Source organism: Mchenga conophoros, linkage group LG7, assembly GCF_057382185.1.
Source record: "Mchenga conophoros isolate Kocher_MC1m ecotype Shallow Benthic linkage group LG7, M_conophoros_male_GT1.1, whole genome shotgun sequence".
NCBI classification, from domain to species: Eukaryota; Metazoa; Chordata; class Actinopteri; order Cichliformes; family Cichlidae; genus Mchenga; species Mchenga conophoros.
Genome location: NC_140532.1, coordinates 23,119,416 through 23,137,873, shown reverse-complemented (window position 1 = coordinate 23,137,873; position 18,458 = coordinate 23,119,416). Strand labels below are relative to the sequence as shown.

At 40.4% G+C, this 18,458-nt stretch overlaps 3 protein-coding genes across 3 annotated transcripts in view; all 3 read right to left on the bottom strand.

Moving 5' to 3' along the window:
• The window catches only part of swap70b (switching B cell complex subunit SWAP70b), a 36,546-nt gene extending 32,210 nt beyond the window's left edge, over window positions 1-4,336 (bottom strand). Inside the window, exons 1-2 of the mRNA XM_085282971.1 lie at window positions 4,139-4,336; window positions 1,400-1,540 (exon numbers count right to left, since the gene is read on the bottom strand). Of these exons, the coding sequence (XP_085139097.1) occupies window positions 1,400-1,540; window positions 4,139-4,234 (237 nt within the window). The 5' untranslated portion in view covers window positions 4,235-4,336. The remainder of the gene's footprint in view (window positions 1-1,399; window positions 1,541-4,138) is intronic.
• Window positions 4,337-9,037: 4,701 nt separating this feature from the next.
• LOC146570134 (uncharacterized) lies at window positions 9,038-10,373 on the bottom strand. The gene is made up of 3 exons (XM_085281387.1): window positions 10,358-10,373; window positions 10,241-10,257; window positions 9,038-9,619 (listed from the first exon to the last, which is right to left on the bottom strand). The coding sequence occupies exons 1-3, from the start codon at window positions 10,371-10,373 to the stop codon at window positions 9,038-9,040; spliced, it is 615 nt and encodes a 204-aa protein (XP_085137513.1).
• Window positions 9,782-17,589, bottom strand: wee1 (WEE1 G2 checkpoint kinase). The gene is made up of 10 exons (XM_085282969.1): window positions 16,602-17,589; window positions 15,939-16,153; window positions 15,473-15,539; window positions 14,450-14,622; window positions 13,886-14,154; window positions 12,595-12,684; window positions 12,416-12,501; window positions 12,152-12,322; window positions 11,451-11,596; window positions 9,782-11,032 (listed from the first exon to the last, which is right to left on the bottom strand). The coding sequence occupies exons 1-10, from the start codon at window positions 17,088-17,090 to the stop codon at window positions 10,879-10,881; spliced, it is 1,860 nt and encodes a 619-aa protein (XP_085139095.1). The 5' UTR covers window positions 17,091-17,589; the 3' UTR covers window positions 9,782-10,878.
• Between the last annotated feature and the right edge of the window lie 869 nt (window positions 17,590-18,458).

The window sequence follows — 18,458 nt, the reverse complement described above, 5'->3', positions numbered from 1 at the left end:
CAGATAAATAGCTTTAAGTCTTTATCTAACACAGTGTAATCAGTCACAATGTAGGCTGGGAAAAGTATGCCAGCTCTTGGTTTAGTAACTAAAAAAACCACATTTAGCTTCAACACCCTCTATAAGATAAGTAGCTGCTTATGACACATACACCACAATGATGAGAATTTGGGAACATTACTCCCAAAATGTGGTTTTTAATGCAATTATATTGGCATGTTTGTACAAAATGTCAGCCCATGCCACAGCACCTCAGTAGCATTAAGATCAAGACTCCAAAAGCTACCTGTGATCAGGTTTTAAAAGTATTCAGAGATGCACAAAGTCTACTTAATGAAAAAGTCTCCTCATATCAAGAAAGACCAGTCGGTATGAATCATATCTTGATCACAACTTTCTCAGTTTCATGTCTAAATGCCCCATGTTCAAACATCTACCGTAAGACAAAATGTCTACGAAATCAAAAGCTGCTACATCCCATAGCAGAGGATATCTTATAAAGATTACACAAAGACGTTAAACTACAGCAAAGACTTGCAGAAATCTGAATCTGTGCCCATTCTGTTGAGTACGAGGCAAATACTGATTGAGAATGGTTCTGCAAACACTGCACATGTCAACTGTTAAGCATGAAGGAAGAAGCACTGAGGTTTGACACTAGTTTGCTATGTGAAGGCCCGGATGCTAAAAATGGACCCGATTTATATAGTTTTTCTGGTCTTCTCAACCAGTCATTCAGTGCTTTAACTCTACACATACAGCACTCTCTCAGACACCCGATGATGTTTCACAGTTGGTGGCGTTTAATATTTTACCCAAGAAATTATGGATTGGAGAAAATTTACAGAACAATATCAGGTCAGCTGTTAAAATAAGTTAGGATGATGCAAGAAAACAAGAAATTGAAATAACTGCTTGAGAGAAAAGAACATGCATTTCAAAAAGAATTGGCTACTTTGAAGATAATTCTGATTTTATTTGTCTAGAATTGTGATTGAGAGGAGCATCACACCACTATTTATGAGTGGCCCATACAGGCAGCTTTTGCAGCCCTGACGAAGACTCGGGACTGTTGCTCTCAGGGACAAACAATCAGCAACTATAACATGACTCCAATCTCCTGCCTTAGTAGAAAATAGATAAAACGCCCACAAAGTACTTGTTATGGCTGGTCAAGCCTCTGAACAGCCTTCAGCTAATGTATCATTTTCAAAGCAAAGTCATGAAGAGTTGTAGCGCAGACTGATAATTTGCCATTATTATTTCCTCTATAACAATGGCACTTATTGTTTGTCAGTGTGTTGACACTGAAAAAGACAGCGCCCTAGATATAATAAACACCACTTTACTATCCTAGGCTGACAAAGTGTGACTGAATGTGCTTACACAGCTGACTGACCTTATCCAGAATGAACTTGTTCAGGTAAGGCATGTATCCCTGGTTGGAGACAGGACCCTCGTCATCATCTTTGAAGTGCTCCTCCAGAGCCACCGGGTCATGGGGAATGTTCATGACTGTACATAAGTTGTGGGACAGCACCTGAAATCAGAGGTGAAAACAATACTTACTAGTTATTATAACGATCGATTGATATGTTTAAGTCAATTTCAGCTAATAGTTATGAGTTACATTCCATTTAAGCCAGGTCTTGGCCGTTTCTACCTTTGCTCCCTGCAGTTACATTTCTTGAGAAATGCACTTGAGGTTACATGAAAGGTCACAGCGTAGGGTTAAAGTCGTAGGTTACAGTCGACATTTACAAAATAAAACAAAATGTAAATACTGTTCCCTGTCATACAAAGGCCCCTGCCCAGAATTCCTTTTGACGACTCGCAGCCGTGTGGGGTTGCACATGTGGACATGACAGCAGTAATTGGAGAACAAGTGTGGCACAACCAAGAGAACCACAAAGGAAGCGGTTTCACCATTTTCAACAGACGTGGAGCGTCTTAAAGCTGCATTGCATTTTTTTTCTCCTTTTTTAGGCCACAGTTGTGTAGAAACTAGTCTAACTATTGTGCAAGTAGCAACAGGGACATTCCCAGGATAATAATAAAAAAGAGGGGGACCAGATCAGAATATTTAAAGTAAGTATACTATAGACAACTAATGTTGAAGACACGGTGTGCACGTATGCAGCCCTGTGCCCTGGTACCAATGACAATGCAGTTATTATGCATTATCATCGATGCAATAGCTGTACAAGAATTTAAAGACGGTTTTGTTTTGAGTAACTATTTCAGACAGTCGCCAAGCATATGTAGGTAGTTCTGATGTGCGTTTGGGATCACTGTCCTGTTGGAACATCCAACTGTCTCCAAGTTTCAACCATCTACTGTTGATTTGAGGTGAAGTTGAAGAATATGAAGGTAGCCCTCCGTCATCATTTCATCCACTTTGTGCAATGTACCAGTATCACTGGCAGCACAACAGCCCTTGCTTGACATTCATGTCCGTGTTCTTAGTTTTGACAGAGTCACCTTTACTCCTCCAAACATACTTCTCGTGATTGTGACCAGACACCTCAGTATTCGTCATGTCTCATATAAAACCTTTCTCCAGGAGGCATTTGGCTTGTCCGTGTGGACAGCTGCAAATTTCAGTGGCACTTGAATGTGTCAAATTTGAAGTAGTCTTGGTCAGCACCCTCTTAGTCAATGAAGATGTAAAAGTCACTTCACTGTAGGCAGAATAACTTGTACTTGCGTGGAGTTGTTTGAAGGGATGATCTTGGAATCTGCAGTTGTTTAGAAATGGCTCCAAAAAGATCTTCCCAGCTTGTGTAAATCTACTGTTCTCCTTCTTAGATCTTCACTGCGCAATTTTATTGTTCGGAGTATTAGTCAGTCAACTGAGCTCTGTCAAACAATATTTTCTATTCCAGCAAAGATAAACTACCAGTTGTAGTGAATGGTGATGACTAATGAAAAGTTTACCCCCTTGGTTTTGCCATGTTAAAACCCACTGTATAACCTTCAGCTCCACTTATTAAATAGAAATACTTAAACGACAACAAGTACTTGAGCTACATTCAGCCATTGTTCCTATTCATGCTCTCATCCAATGGTGTTTGGCATTGTTAGATAACCAAAGACTATAATCTCTGAATCACTGAATCAAATTTTTGCACATGTCGAGGAGCGTGTCAGGCTACATTTCACTGTGTGTTATACTTGTATAACTATGCATGTGACAAATAAAGAACCTTGAACCTTGAACCTAAAGTAGTGTAGTGGTTGGCACCTCACAGCAAGATGATTCTGGGTTTGAATCCACCGGCTGGAGGCTTTCTGTGTGGAGTCTGCATGTTCTCCCTGCGTTTGCCTGGGTTCTCTCCATGTACCCCGGGTTCCTCACCCTTCCACAGTCCAAAGACATGCATGTTGGGTTCACTGGCGATTCCACATTGACTGCAGGATTGAATAGGTGTCTGTCTGTGTCAGCCCTGTGACAGACTGGCACTGTCCAGGGTGTACCCTGCCCCTCACCCTATGAGAACTGTGTTAGAACCCGACCCTGATAAGGAGAACAAGATGGATGGCCGGTACATTGGCAATAGAGGGTGGGAACCCAGGAGGGGCCTATGCCGTCCCATGCCCTTTCTCTTTGCACTTACCCCAGAGTAGCAGCGACCATTTTCACTTTGGTTTGATGCTCCTGAAGTGAAAAGTGTTTTTGTTTTTTCCATCCGTTCCTGAACAATGTTTGGCTGGCACAGGAGTGTGAGTGCGTGTTGTTTACATACATGGAGGTATCTCCAGGAAATTTGTACTCATATAAAAATATCTTCTACTTGGCTGTGTTTTCAAGTGGATTCTTCCAGTGATGAGAGGTGTATGCAGATCTTTTGAATAACTTTACTTTCATCTGCGTTAAAGCCTCCTTTTCAAACATCTGTTGGCTCTACTTGTTCTGTGGTGGTTTTTAGTGTGGGATTCTCCTTTAATCGATGTGCAAACTGTCAACAGGTGCGTCTCAGCTGATGGTGCCTAACAGAAGTGTGTGCGTTTGTTTTTTTTCCACGCAAATCAGAATAGGAAGGAACGGGTTCACTATTTTGAAAAAAGCCAAAGATCCTAAAGGTTAAAACCTCCAGCGGCCAAACGAAACTCAAAACCATCAAGGAAAGCAGCTTACCTTCAGCTGAGATTTAGAGACTTTCCCGCTTTTGTCCACATCCAGAGCTGTGAAGGCATGCCAAATGGACTTTAAAAGTTCATCCCGCAAGGCCATATCGGTGGAATATACCTCGTCTTCTTCTCCTGTACTTTTCCCCTCTTACTTCTCTCCTCTCCGGCTGCGTGTGTGTCACTCTTACTCTCTTGCTGTGTGAACTGTCTCTCTTCTGCTGTTGGACACGACGGGGAAAGGTCACGTGACCCGCCGTCAACTGCTGCGTGCTTGGCATCGTGATGAAGAACTGCAGCACCGCTCAGCGAGAGGAGCGCACACACATCAGGCACGAGTGTGTGTCACTGACGCTCTGTGCGGAGGGTATGTGAGGACTTTGTGGGTAAAAAAAACATTATTTATTTTTTACGTAAAAAATGACACATAATAGGTGTTTGAAACTACCTATGTTTCTGTTCTGTGTCCTGTGTACTGTTTGTTTGTATACGTGTCTTTTTGGCTGCTGTTACAACCAAATTTCCCCTTGTGGGACAATTAAAGGATTATTCTATTCTATTCTACCTTGCTAAAAAAACAGAGAAAGTCGTTAACATATAAATATATGGAAAACCTAAACTGCCAGCTCAAAATTACTAAACTTTTAAAAATCACAAAATATTATTATTGTTACTAGTATGCCAATTATATGTAAATAAATAATAAATAATAATATTTTAGGCATTCATTTTGATAAAAACTTGCATGTTTTGTAGATGCATACAAAGGTGTGTTGTTAAGTTCACCTGTTGATTGATTGACATCAGTGCAGAGATCGTGTACACATGCCTTTCTCTAATATTTAATGACATTCATTTATCTGTGGTGTCATGTAAGCCTTTTATCTCTTTATTTTTCAGCGGTTTTCTGACAACTTAAAAGTGGGAAATTAAAGATTAAAATATAAAATTTCTGGATTTAAAAATGTTGCTTGATTAAGGCGCTAAAATGTAACTGAGAATATGTTTGTGTTAAAATCTAGATGGCTAAAAGTATTTGAATATTCTGAAAATATTTTACAAAGTGAAGTGACGGTCTCAATTTTTGGATTAAACTGTAGTGAAGTTTTCACTAAAGATTTAATATCCTCATCTGAACGTCTGTGGAAATCTCAGATAGAACCAAGTCAGTTTATGTTATTTTATGCAAAAAAAAATTTATATAATGAATTTTGTTTTTACACAGTGAATTTTTACTTGGGTTTAAAAATGAAGCAGTTATGATTCAAACTCCTGGAAAATAAATTAGTACCAAATTTGTGACTAATTCTAGATGGCCTGACCTGTAATACTTATCGTGTGATTTAGAAGTGCCACATTCTATTGCCCTAACATCTTTGAATTCAATTCAATTCAATTCAATTTTATTTATATAGCGCCAAATCACAACATAAGTCGCCTCAAGGCGCTTCATAGATACAGAGAAAAACCCAACAATCATATGACCCCCTATGAGCAAGCACTTTGGCAACAGTGGGAAGGAAAAACTCCCTTTTAACAGGAAGAAACCTCCGGCAGAACCAGGCTCAGGGAGGGGCGGGGCCATCTGCTGCGACCGGTTGGGGTGAGAGAAGGAAGACAGGATAAAAGACATGCTGTGGAAGAGAGACAGAGGTTAATAACAGATATGATTCAATGCAGAGAGGTCTGTTAATACATAGTGAGTGAGAAAGGTGACTGGAAAGGAAAAACTCAATGAATCATGGGAATCCCCCGGCAGCCTATGTCTATTGCAGCATAACTAAGGGAGGATTCAGGGTCACCTGGTCCAGCCCTAACTATATGCTTTAGCAAAAAGGAAAGTTTTAAGTCTAATCTTGAAAGTAGAGATAGTGTCTGTCTCCTGAATCCAAACTGGAAGCTGGTTCCACAGAAGAGGGGCCTGAAAACTGAAGGCTCTGCCTCCCATTCTACTTTTAAATACTCTAGGAACAACAAGTAGGCCTGCAGAGCGAGAGCGAAGTGCTCTAATAGGGTGATATGGTACTACAAGGTCATTAAGATAAGATGGGGCCTGATTATTTAAGACCTTGTATGTGAGGAGCAGGATTTTGAATTCAATTCTGGATTTAACAGGAAGCCAATGAAGGGAAGCCAAAACAGGAGAAATCTGCTCTCTCTTTCTAGTCCCTGTCAGCACTCTTGCTGCAGCATTTTGGATTAGCTGAAGGCTTTTCAGTGAGTATTTTGGACATCCTGATAATAATGAATTACAGTAGTCCAGCCTGGAAGTAATAAATGCATGAACTAGTTTTTCAACGTCACTCTGAGACAGGATATTTCTAATTTTAGAGATGTTGCGCAAATGGAAGAAAGCAGTCCCACATATGTGTTTAATATGTGCATTTAAGGACATGTCCTGGTCAAAAATGACTCCAAGGTTCCTCACAGCGTTACTGAAGGCCAAGGTAATGCCATCCAGAGTAAGAATCTGGTTAGATACCATATATCTAGGCTTTTCAGGGCCGAGTACAATAACCTCAGTTTTATCTGAATTAAGAAGCAGAAAGTTAGCGGCCATCCAGGTCTTTATGTCTTTAAGACATTCCTGCAGTTTAACTAATTGGTGTGTGTTATCTGGCTTCATGGACAGATAGAGCTGGGTGTCATCTGCATAGCAGTGAAAATGTATGCTATGTCTTCTAATGATGCTGCCTAAGGGAAGCATGTATAATGTAAACAGAATTGGTCCTAGCACTGAACCCTGTGGAACTCCATAATTAACCTCAGTGTGTGAAGAGGACTCCCCATTTACATGCACAAACTGGAGTCTATTAGATAGATATGATACAAACCACTGCAGTGCAGTATCTGTAATACCTACAGCATGTTCTAATCGCTCTAATAGGATATTATGGTCGACAGTATCGAATGCTGCACTGAGGTCTAGCAGGACAAGCACAGAGATGAGTCCACTGTCAGAGGCCATAAGAAGCCATTTGTAACCTTCACTAAAGCTGTTTCTGTGCTGTGATGAGCTCTGAAACCTGACTGAAACTCTTCAAATAAACCATTCCTCTGCAGATGATCTGTTAGCTGTTTGACAACTACTCTTTCAAGGATTTTTGATATGAAAGGAAGGTTGGAGATTGGCCTATAATTAGCTAAGACTGCTGGGTCTAGAGATGGCTTTTTGAGTAAAGGTTTAACTACAGCTAGCTTGAAGGCCTGTGGTACATAGCCGATTATTAGAGATAGGTTGATCATATTTAAGATCGAAGAATTAATTAATGGCAGGACTTCTTTGAGCAGTTTTGTAGGAATGGGGTCTAAAAGACACGTTGATGGTTTGGAGGAAGTAATTATTGAAGTTAACTCAGAAAGATCAATTAGAGAAAAAGAGTCTAACTTAACATCAATGGTACTAAGAGTAGCTGTAGATAATATTACATCTGTGGGATGATTATTGGTAATTTTTTCTCTAATGATAAAGATTTTATTTGTGAAGAAGTTCATGAAGTCATTACTAGTTAACGTTAAAGGGATTGTTGGCTCAAAAGAGCTCTGACTTTTTGTCAGCCTGGCTACAGTGCTGAAGAGAAACCTGGGGTTGTTCTTATTTTCTTCAATCAGTGATGAATAGTAAGATGTTCTGGCTTTGCGGAGGGCTTTCTTATAAAGCAGCAAACTATTTCTCCAGGCTAAATGATGATCCTCTAAGTTTGTGACACGCCATTTCCTCTCCAGATTACGAGTCATCTGCTTTAGGGTACGTGTTTCAGAATTATACCACGGAGTCAGGTACTTCTGATTAGAGACCTTAGTTTTCACAGGAGCTACAGTATCCAGAGTCGTATGTAGTGAGGAGGTGAAATTATTAACAAGATAATCGACCTCTGTTGGGGTAGCATTCAGATAGCTGCTCTGCTCTTTGTTGGTACAGGGCATTGAAGATGATAACAGTGGGTGGATTATATTCTTAAACTTAGTTACAGCGTTTTCAGAAAGACATCTACTTTGATAAAGTCTACTCTCCACCGCTGTGTAATCAATTATTGTAAATGTAAATGTTATCAGGAAATGATCAGACAGGAGAGGGTTTTCAGGAAACACTGTTAAATGTTCAGGTTCGATGCCATATGTTAAAACAAGATCTAGAGTGTGATTAAAGTGGTGGGTGGGTTCTTTTATATTCTGAGAGAAACCAATTGAGTCTAATAACAGATTAAATGCCATGTTGAGGCTGTCATTTTTAGCATCTACATGGATGTTAAAATCACCCACAATAATTATTTTATCTGAGCTCAGAACTAAATTAGATATAAAGTCTGAGAAATCAGACAAGAAACTCTGTGTAAGGCCCAGGTGGACGATAGATGATAACAAGTAAGACTGGTTTCTGAGTTTCACAGCTGGGGTGGACGAGGCTAAGCATCAGGCTTTCAAATGAATTAAAAGTCTGTCTTGGTCTTTCGTTAATTAATAGGCTGGTGTGAAAAATTGCTGCCACACCGCCCCCTCGGCCTGTGCTTCGAGATTTCTGGTAGTTAGAATGACTCGGGGGTGTTGATTCATTTAAACTAACATAATCATCCTGCTGCAACCAGGTTTCTGTAAGGCAGAGTAAATCAATTTGTTGATCAATTATTAAGTCATGTACTAACAGAGACTTGGAGGAGAGAGACCTAATATTTAATAATCCACATTTCACTGTTTTACTCTTTGGTTCAGATGTGGATACTGTATTGTTCTTTCTTTGTGATTGTTTATGTTTAAGTTGTTTGTTGCTGGTTTTTAGTTTGTTTTTTGTCTTTTTGGAAGCTGACACAGTCTCTATGGAGATGGGTTTTTGGGGGGGTAGCAGAAGGAGAGAAGCTGCAGAGAGGCGTGTAAGACTGCAACTCTGCTTCCTGGTCCCAACTCTGGATAGTCATATTTTGGGGGGTTTAATAAGTTTGTCCATATTTCTAGAAATGAGAGCTGCTCCATCCAAAGTGGGATGGATGCCGTCTCTCCTAACAAGACCAGGTTTCCTCCAGAAGGTTTGCCAATTATCTATGAAGCCCACATCGTTTCTGGGACACCACTCAGACAGCCAGCAATTTAAGGAGAACATGTGGCTAAACATGTCACTCCTGGTCTGATTGGGGAGGGGACCAGAGAAAACTACAGAGTCTGACATTGTTTTGGCAAAGTTGCACACCGATTCAATATTGATTTTAGTGACCTCCGATTGGCGTAACCGGGTGTCATTACTGCCGACGTGAATTATGATCTTACTGAATTTACGTTTACCCTTAGCTAGCAGTTTTAAATTTCCTTCAATGTCGCCTGCTCTGGCCCCTGGAAGACAATTGACTATGGTTGCCGGTGTCTCTAGCTTCACATGTCTGAGAACAGAATCACCAATTACCAGAGTTTGACCCCCGGCGGGTGTGTCACTGAGTGGGGAAAAACGGTTAGACACATGAACGGGTTGGTGGTGTACCTGGGGCTTCTGTTTAGGACTATTCTTTGGTGTGAGAAATACTAATGCTGATATACTTTGTTGTATATCATTATGCTGGATGTTGTTTCTATTTTTTGTTAAACACAAATAATCATTTGTACTTAAAGATTCATTTTCAATCTTTCTGAGAGTTTTTCTCTCATAAAAATGCCACTGAACAGAAGGTGAAGTGTAGATGGTGAGATTTTATTAAAAAGAACATATGTACATGGTACAACAACAGAACAGACAACAGAAAAGATACTGTTATGGGGTTACAAGAACAAAAGGTTGAGGAATGCTCGCCTAAACAGTAATCGAAGACAAGCGTTATGAAAAACAGACAGAAGAAAGAACGAACCAACAGAACACATGAGAATCGTAAGAACGGGACGATGATTGTAGTAATGCTACAGGCAGGGTTGGCAGCACTGATCAATAGGCAAGATTAAAAGCATGGATCAATTCTAACCTCATAGATAACAAGTTGGTTCACTGGTTGCGGTACTTCACAGACATTGGATAATTTTTTTATTTATTTTTTTTTTAGCATGATCTATTTCCATCCGACCAGATACAAAACAGGATGGAAACAGGAGCTCCTGCTACTTGAAAATAAGAGCCAGTGACAGTTAACGATCCAACCTGAAACAGACCAAACCCTGACACACAAAAACATGGATAGCAGCAGGTTTTCATTTTCTTTTCTTTCTTTCTTTTTTTTTCCTCTTTTGAAACAATGTGGTAAGCGCCACATGTTACCTCCAAAGTGCTCCATTACAAACACAGAAACTGTAAGTTCTCAGATCCTCTAGTAGCCAGCATCAGGCATGCGACAGGCAGTAAGGTGCGCACGGCTACATTGAGTACATTCACACATGGGGGGGGGGGAAGCTTCACTGCAGTTTTGATCTGCTGAAATGCACTTCGACTTAGTCGAGAGAAGTGCAAGGACAGGAATGGAGAGAATTGTCTGACATCTATGCAAACCTAAAGAATGACAAAGTGTAAAAGGTAAAGCAGCTACCTTCCTTTCAAAAAGAAAAAAAGAAGTCCACTGGTGAAAGGACTGAACTATATTGGCAAAGAGTCTAGTGAGATGAGTTCAAGTCTGGTGCATCAACACTCTATAGCTTTGATTGGACAGAGGAGCCCAACTCCTCGACTGACAGGGTTGTCCTCCAAAACAAAAAGTTGTTTTTTTTTCTTTTTTAAGTGATCAGTTCTGGTTAAAAGGTCCATAAGCCTTCGTGTTTCACTTCTTATCGGGATGGAATAAAGTCTCAGTATATTGTGAGGCTGACCGATCGGCTCATTTTTTTCCCAATAAGCCTGGTGGTTCTGGAGTTCTGGACTGTGGAGCGGGTTAAGATCCTGTCCGTGGATAAAACTTTCTCCTCGGCTGCCGCTCTAGCCTGCTGGGCTTTCTTCAGCTCTCTGAAGAACATTAAAAGAAAAAGGGAATAAATGAGACACGTAGGAGATGGTAGACCACACTAAGAACAGTCCTAGACTTAGCTGAAAACTGTAACCAAATGAGCTAAGATAACTGAGCACAATCCTTGGGTTTCTCCCTCAAGCTCACTATGCTCACTGTTTATTATTTTAACTAAGGAATACAAACAAATTGCTGAATACATATTTCTTATAATGTGTTTGCTACTTTTATTTTTCAAAGTGACAGAGCAATGATTCCCAGCCCCCTCCTTTAACACTGGTGCAGGATAGGTACTCCATAACTGGCTTATTTGCTGCCATCACACAACTTGTCCAAACAAACTAGGAATTTTCAGACTGTCAAACCACTGATGAGTGAAGACAATAAACACTTGGTAAGCTTCTGTGCAGTACGTACTTTTGAAGCAGGGCGTTCTTAAACTTCTCTGCGTTGAGCTCTACTCGGAGCTGATCAGCACTCATTCTGGCAGTGGTAAGAAGTACCGGGTGTTTGATGAGGTCAGAGGTTGATGGGCGCCTTGTTGGATCAGGGTGGATCATAAGCTGGGGAAAAAACAAAACAAAACAAAAACCTATAAATAAATTCACCAGAAAACTAAGCTGAGGTTGACAGTGCTCAGATTTACAAAAAAAAGAAAAGAAAAGAAATACATTAACTACAATTCAATTATTAGATCAATTGTTTGGTTAATAAAATAAATAACAACATTCAAGACACTTTTCCACAGGAAGGCTAATATAGCTTATCTGGCATGACTCATGCCAGAGGCCAGGGTTTGAATCCACCTCGGCCCATCTCATGTGAAATTCCCTCTCACTCACTCCCTACTGACCTGTCTGCTCTCTCCTGTCCTATCAGAATGAAAGCTGAAATTTTAAACTTTTCAAGCACCCAATGAAAGTGCTTGAGAAGGGCCGCTTGAAAAACTTGAACTGGCCTGCACTGTCTCATAGAAAAATAAAAGTTTATCTTTATACATTAAAGTAATTGGGAACATGCAGCTTGGCTCAGATAAGCACAAAAGCTACGACATAATAACACCCATTCTTATAAACTCTAAAAGGATCTAAAAGGAAAGACAAGTGTTGTGCAGTTACCTTAAGAAGACTGAGAAACTCTGGAGAAAGCACTTGAGGAATGGCAGGGAGTTTTCCCCGTCTGATCTCGTGCCATTTCTCTCCATTGGTGGGTAGAGGTTCGGCCCCTGACGCGCTGACAACAGTCAGGGCCAAAGCAAAGATGTCTGCTTTTGTCAGGTTACTGTAATCCTAAAAAGAAAACAAAAATTATGTTGGACGTGCAGCAGAATAAGTACAAGCATTTTTTCTTTTTGGTTTGTTTTTTTAAGCAGGAAAACAAACCTCTTGTAAAACTTCATTAGCCAGGTATCTGCTGTCGCCCTCTTCAACCTGTGGATTGTTCACTCTTGTCACATGACCAAGATCACCTGGAGAGGGAACGCAGGTGAATGTGAGAATGAGCTATCTGACATTTAATAAAATGACAAACTAGATATTATAGAACTTTGGAGTGAGCGTACCGATTTTGTAGATGGCAGTAGGAGTCAGTCCTTCATCCTCGTCACATTCATCACAGCTCACTATGGATTTCCGTGAAATAAAGATGTTGCCTAAACAAAGAAAGCTTCCATTAGTTTCGGACTAGGAAACTTTAATGTTAAATGTCTCATCTCCTTTTCTATAAAATATAAGAATGAAGGCCAATCGCAACCTCAAACACCTTAGTGTGGATTTTTCCTGTTTTAAAATGGGCATATTGGGGGGCAGCTATGCAGATCAGCATGAATGGGCCACATAAAGCAGGGGTACACATTTCTTAAAAGGGGCAAACAGATTTAACGCTGTGGGCTACATACAACCCACTTTCACTTCAAGTGGGCTGGGCCACTTCAGTTCAATCCAATTTACATAGCGCTAAATCACAACAATGGTCGCCTCAAGGCGTGGCCTCTGAAACTCCCCTGCTGTCAGTGTAAACCTATGTGACATTGTAATATAAGAAAAGTAGTGCAATTTCAACTATACATCATAAAGGTTTTTCAACATGATAAAGAAAAGCTGCACTAGTCAATTAAATAGTAGCCATTACTATACAAATAGCTTAAATAGTAATAAATATTTGTGTAAAAACTGTAGAAAAGGTTTTGACATCTCATTGCTCAGACTGTTGTTGTGAGTTCCTTTAAAGAAAGAAAAAAAATCTAATTTCTAAGGTAGATTTCTAGTCCTAATTACTTAGATGTATCAAGAATATAGGAAAAGCTGTAAAACTTAAGAAAATACAGTTAAAAGTCTAAAAATTATGTCCTCCTTCACATTTTTCAAAGCCATGCAGTGAGCCAGATTGTTTTTCCTGGGCTGATTCTGGCCCCCAGGCCTCATGTTTGACACCCCTGGTCTAGGGTAAAGCTAAGGGACAGACTTTGAACAACTGAACTGAACCAGGAAACACAGCCCTGTCAGAAGAGAGCCTGTCTTAATTTTGCCCATTCATGGCATATAGCAAAGACAAAAAACCTAAAGAAAGTGACAGATAACAGTTATTTCCTGTTATTTAATAAGAACAAAATGTATATTACTTTTGAGTAACAAACAAGTCATCAAGTCTGTAATGACTGTTCGTTTTAACCAATGTGCATGATTTTTCTGGCTGTCTTGAACTTGCCGAGATCCCCGAAACATTTTTTCAAGCAGGAAAGCCCAATAATCCAACTTCTCAATAAGTTCGACGGCCATTCTTTTATGCTTTAAAAAAAAAATACATCAAATATTGCAACTCCCAATATTTTAACATCAAGATCAATTACTCACTTGGTTTGATATCCATGTGCACCAGAGAGGTTGAGTGGATGTACTTTAGTCCCTGTGTGACCTGCACAAGCAGATTTTTCAGCTCAAGCACCGACAGGTAGCAGAGCCGTCTGTAGTTCTCTGCGATGACGTCAGACAGCGTGCCGCCGTTGCAGTACTCATTCTGGATGAGCATGTGGTCATCTTCAGCCCAGGCTGAGTAGTAGCGTACCACATGGGGATGTTGGCCCAGCACGGCATGAGCATACACCTCCCGTAAGGCATTTTGCCTGTGAAGGAGAACAGACCGTTTTAATTAGGACGTGACTGGAGCTGCTTTTGTAGTTCACATGAGTGGAGGTCAAAACTTTCCAGTAAAAGAACTTTTAGTGAGCTCCTTTAAAAACATGAAAGAGGAAACATGGGTCTCTTTGGGTATATACACATGTGTCTTATTACAAACACAGTAGTACAGGTAAGTTTGAATAATCCAGCCATCTTTCCACTCATCCAATTTGTATCCAATATTCACCACAAATAAATATGATCTTCGTTTGCGTAGTTTAAACAAACCAATCTACTTACTCGTCTACTGATCCCGCCAGAGGTTTCTTTGACCTCTTGATGGCATACATGCAGCCGTCAAGCCTTTTCACGCACTTGAACACAGCACCGAACTCCCCGCAGCCGATTTTCTCCAACTCGAGGAACTCTGAAGCATACCGGGACGTCATGTTGCTTTCCATCATTGTGATCCTCTGAGGGCGGGAGAGGAGTTTTAACAAAAGAAAATCTGATACAATCACTGAAATCCAACCATCAACCAGCACGAAGCTCGCTTTTCCAGTCCAGTTACCACCGAAACCAACAGGTTTACCCAGCTAATAGTTTTGAGGCAATTTACATATGAAATACACATGTGAATGAGCCGTTTCTATGTTGTGTTTAGAATAACAACGAGCATTGTGCAACATACTCGTTTTGGAATTTCCATTTAAATCTCGTTCCACAACATTTATAACTTCAACAATTACCAAATTTTCCTTTGTTGTAGATTTGTTAATTTTAAAAAAAAGTTAACCTGTGTGGTTCGTGTTTTGTTTTTAACTTTCGTGGTATGTTTCACAAATTTTACATCTGTAGCTACAAATTTAAAAGGAACCAAATAAAATTTAAATAGCAGCAAACTTTTCTTCACATAATTTCCCCTATAAGAGAAATTCATTTTACTTATGTTTATATGTGGCTTCCATTAAAAAAAACAACATAACCAAAACAGAATTCTAGACCTTTACCTACAGATGGAAAACCATTTCTCGAAAAATATTCTCTCATTTGGTGCTCTTACTGATGGTGATGGAAAGATGTATTTAACAAGCCCAAAATACACCGCACATATTTATAGAGTTTGACATCTGGTGACTGAAGGCTTCAATATATGACAATTTAGTCATTTATAAAACCTCAAATCTCTCAGACTCCTAGAAAACACTATTCACACCCAGACAGAATAAAGAAAACTTTTCTGGTTTGCAGTGCCAGCAACACACCCCAACAATAAAATAGAGGCACTGAATCTGACTAGAAATGACAAGAACATCTAAATACCTTAGATGGTGGCACCACTTCCTCCTCTCCTTCACCGTCACTCGCCTCCATGTCTTCTCCACAGGAGCTACAAGTGTAAAGATAAAGAATAATGTGGGTTAGCATTCTGTACAGCAGGGGGCAGCACTGAGGACTTCAAGAGCACATGGCAGAGTTCAGTGAGGTCGTGGTAAACCTCGGGTCTTATACTGCCAAATGTTTAGATATTCTGAAAGTGCTGAAGGAAACAGGTAAAGTTTAATACAGGTCTACAAAATCGGCTACTACATTGTGTGTTTAACGATTGTTGCATAGCTGTATTAACATTAAGGTAATTAAAGACTAACTGTTATGGCTGGGAAATCTGGAACAAAATCATTGACAGCAGTTTATCGACTCCAACAGCCACATTTCAAGTACAATGACGTGTAACACGCGCTTTTTGAGGACTGATCTAAAGATGCAAAATATAAAGTTATGAGCTTACTCATTCCAGTGTGCTCGCTTTCTGTTGATTCTCTGCTGTGTGGCAGACTGAATGAGGAGGGAGTCAGGGGTGAAGGGGTTAAAGTTGACCAGGGGGGTCTGCTGTCTCTTGCCACTGTCAATAAGTGACTTTCCTGAAACGTCCACTTTCTTGAATAAGGAAACTCTCCTGCTGGAGGACCCCGGGCCTGAGCTTCTAGCTCTGGACAATAAACTCTGCAAAAGTCAGTATTAGAGATGAGAGAATAACAGAGCAGAAGGACTAAAAACACCAAAAAACCATCTGTTTCAACCAATATGCGCATAAAATAAGCTAAGAACAATAACTGGTATTTATAATGTAAAGGTACTTTAAATTAAATGCTCACTCGTTGATAGACATGCCCAGACATACAACTGTGTGGATGACTATAACGTTATGCAATAAGTACAGTTATACATTAAGTGGGTCAGTGGGTGATTAACGGACTCTCCAGAAGTTCAAAAATTTGAATCAGTGTGTTTGCTAAAAGGCCTGATCTCTTTCCACTTTTAGGCCCGAAAAGACAGAAACGATCGAAGCAGTAAGCTAAACTACAGAGACAAGACAAGAAAGTGCACTCAAATGTTCGGTTTTGCAAGAGTCTGATTATGAATAATGTCTCAAAAATTAAATTACATTTACCTTTGGTGTGTGCGGTGTGTCAAAAAGCCGCAGTTTCTTGAAGGTTTTGTGCGGGGGTGTGTCTGGACAGTCCGGGATCGGGGAGCTGGATCCCCCGTCGTCCGGAGATCCGGGACGACAGGGAGACCCTCTAAACAGCCGAGAGTTTTTCCGAGGGGATGGCGAACAGTTGGCAAATATAACACTGCTGGGTGACTGCAGGTGAGTTGGGGATCCAAAACTCTCCTCCTCGTCCCATAGCTCCACGTCTTCGTCCCCACCGGACTGATTCAGGGGGCTGCTGCTCCCGTCCAGGCATTTATCGGCGATGATCCGTCGCACTGGCATCGGGGAATCCATCTCCGTGAAGCCAGACTCTCCCCCTGTGCTGTTATTGATGTCCTCGATGATGTCGTCCTCTCCGTCGCTGCATGTGAACTGTAATTTCTGACGGATTGGCAGACTTTTGGGAGAAGGAGATCCGTGCCGATGGCGGCTGTAGCTCGACATTTTCAGGATTTAAAACCCGGCTTCGTTGACGCCGTAAAAAAAACAAAAAACCCAAAAACTGAAAAGCACGCGGCGGATCCACAGCACTGCTGAAATGACGTTTTTTTTTAATGAGATACAACACTTCTAGTTGCCTCAAATTAAAGGTACTGATCCAAAAGCCTGAAAAGAACGACTTTTACCTTCAGAAGCTTCGCCTACAAAGTTAATGTGTTTGCTGAATCTCACACGCCCATCCAACGCTAAAAATGGCCCCGAGAACAACGTCCGAAGTTGAGCTGATATTGAATTAATTCCGAAAAATAAAGCCCCCACCCGACGGGTGTGAGTGTCCGTCACTACCTTCTTGACGGCTGACTGACAGAGAAACACGTCTTTCCACAATTAAACCATTCCAATGTTTACAAAAAGTTTGAATGAGTCAACTACCAACTCCTTCCTATCACGCGCGTGGGAAAGGACTTCCCGCGACCGTTGGTCACATGCCATGCGCAGCCAATCACATCTCGTCCCTAAATTTTGAAAGATGGGCGTTCCAGTGCGGTTTCGGGAGACGTTACGTCATGAATAGCAAAGCAACAATCTGGCGCGAACGCGTTCCTTTACACGCTGACCGAGACGCGACCATTAAGGACGCCGCGATAGATAAAGATCAAGTAAACATTAACATAAACACCCACCCGTTATATACAAGTTATGCGAGTTAGTATGTTTATAGTAGTTAGTAAGTTTATTGACAAAGTTTTTTCAATAAATGCTTAATAATTCAAATATCTGAAACTGTCATTAAGTTTACATTTTTGAAAATAAATTAATGTTTAATCATTTTGAAAAGGGCTCAAGTTGATTAAGTGATTTATGAAAAAAAGCAGAAAAATATACTGCTGTATGAGGATTCTATGGCAGATTTTGTGCACGAAGGTGTTGAAATGGTGCAAAATGCATCAACGGAGTATGGGAGACGCCTAAAACACACTAGATTTAAAAAAATGTGGCTAAAAAGAAGATTTCGTGCAAAAATCTCATTCCCAACTTATTCATGCAGTACCAGTTTCTCTCTTGGCACCCTATTGTCTGCTTTATCTACATCCACAAAGACACAGTGAAACTCTTTCTGACCTAGGGTCCATCAACAGTCTGGAAGCAAACAACACATCTATATTGTGCTTTCTCAGAATGAAGCCTAACATTTTTTTCACACATCTTCATGGTATGGTTCAACTTTATTCCCGTGTAGTTACTACAGTTCTGCTCTTTGAAAATCAGTACCAGTACACTTCTTCTCCATTCCTCAGGGTAGTTGAAAAAGTTTTCCATGTACTGTAATGTGTTTGCACAATGCTCTTTTTAACTATTCTGGATCTTTTT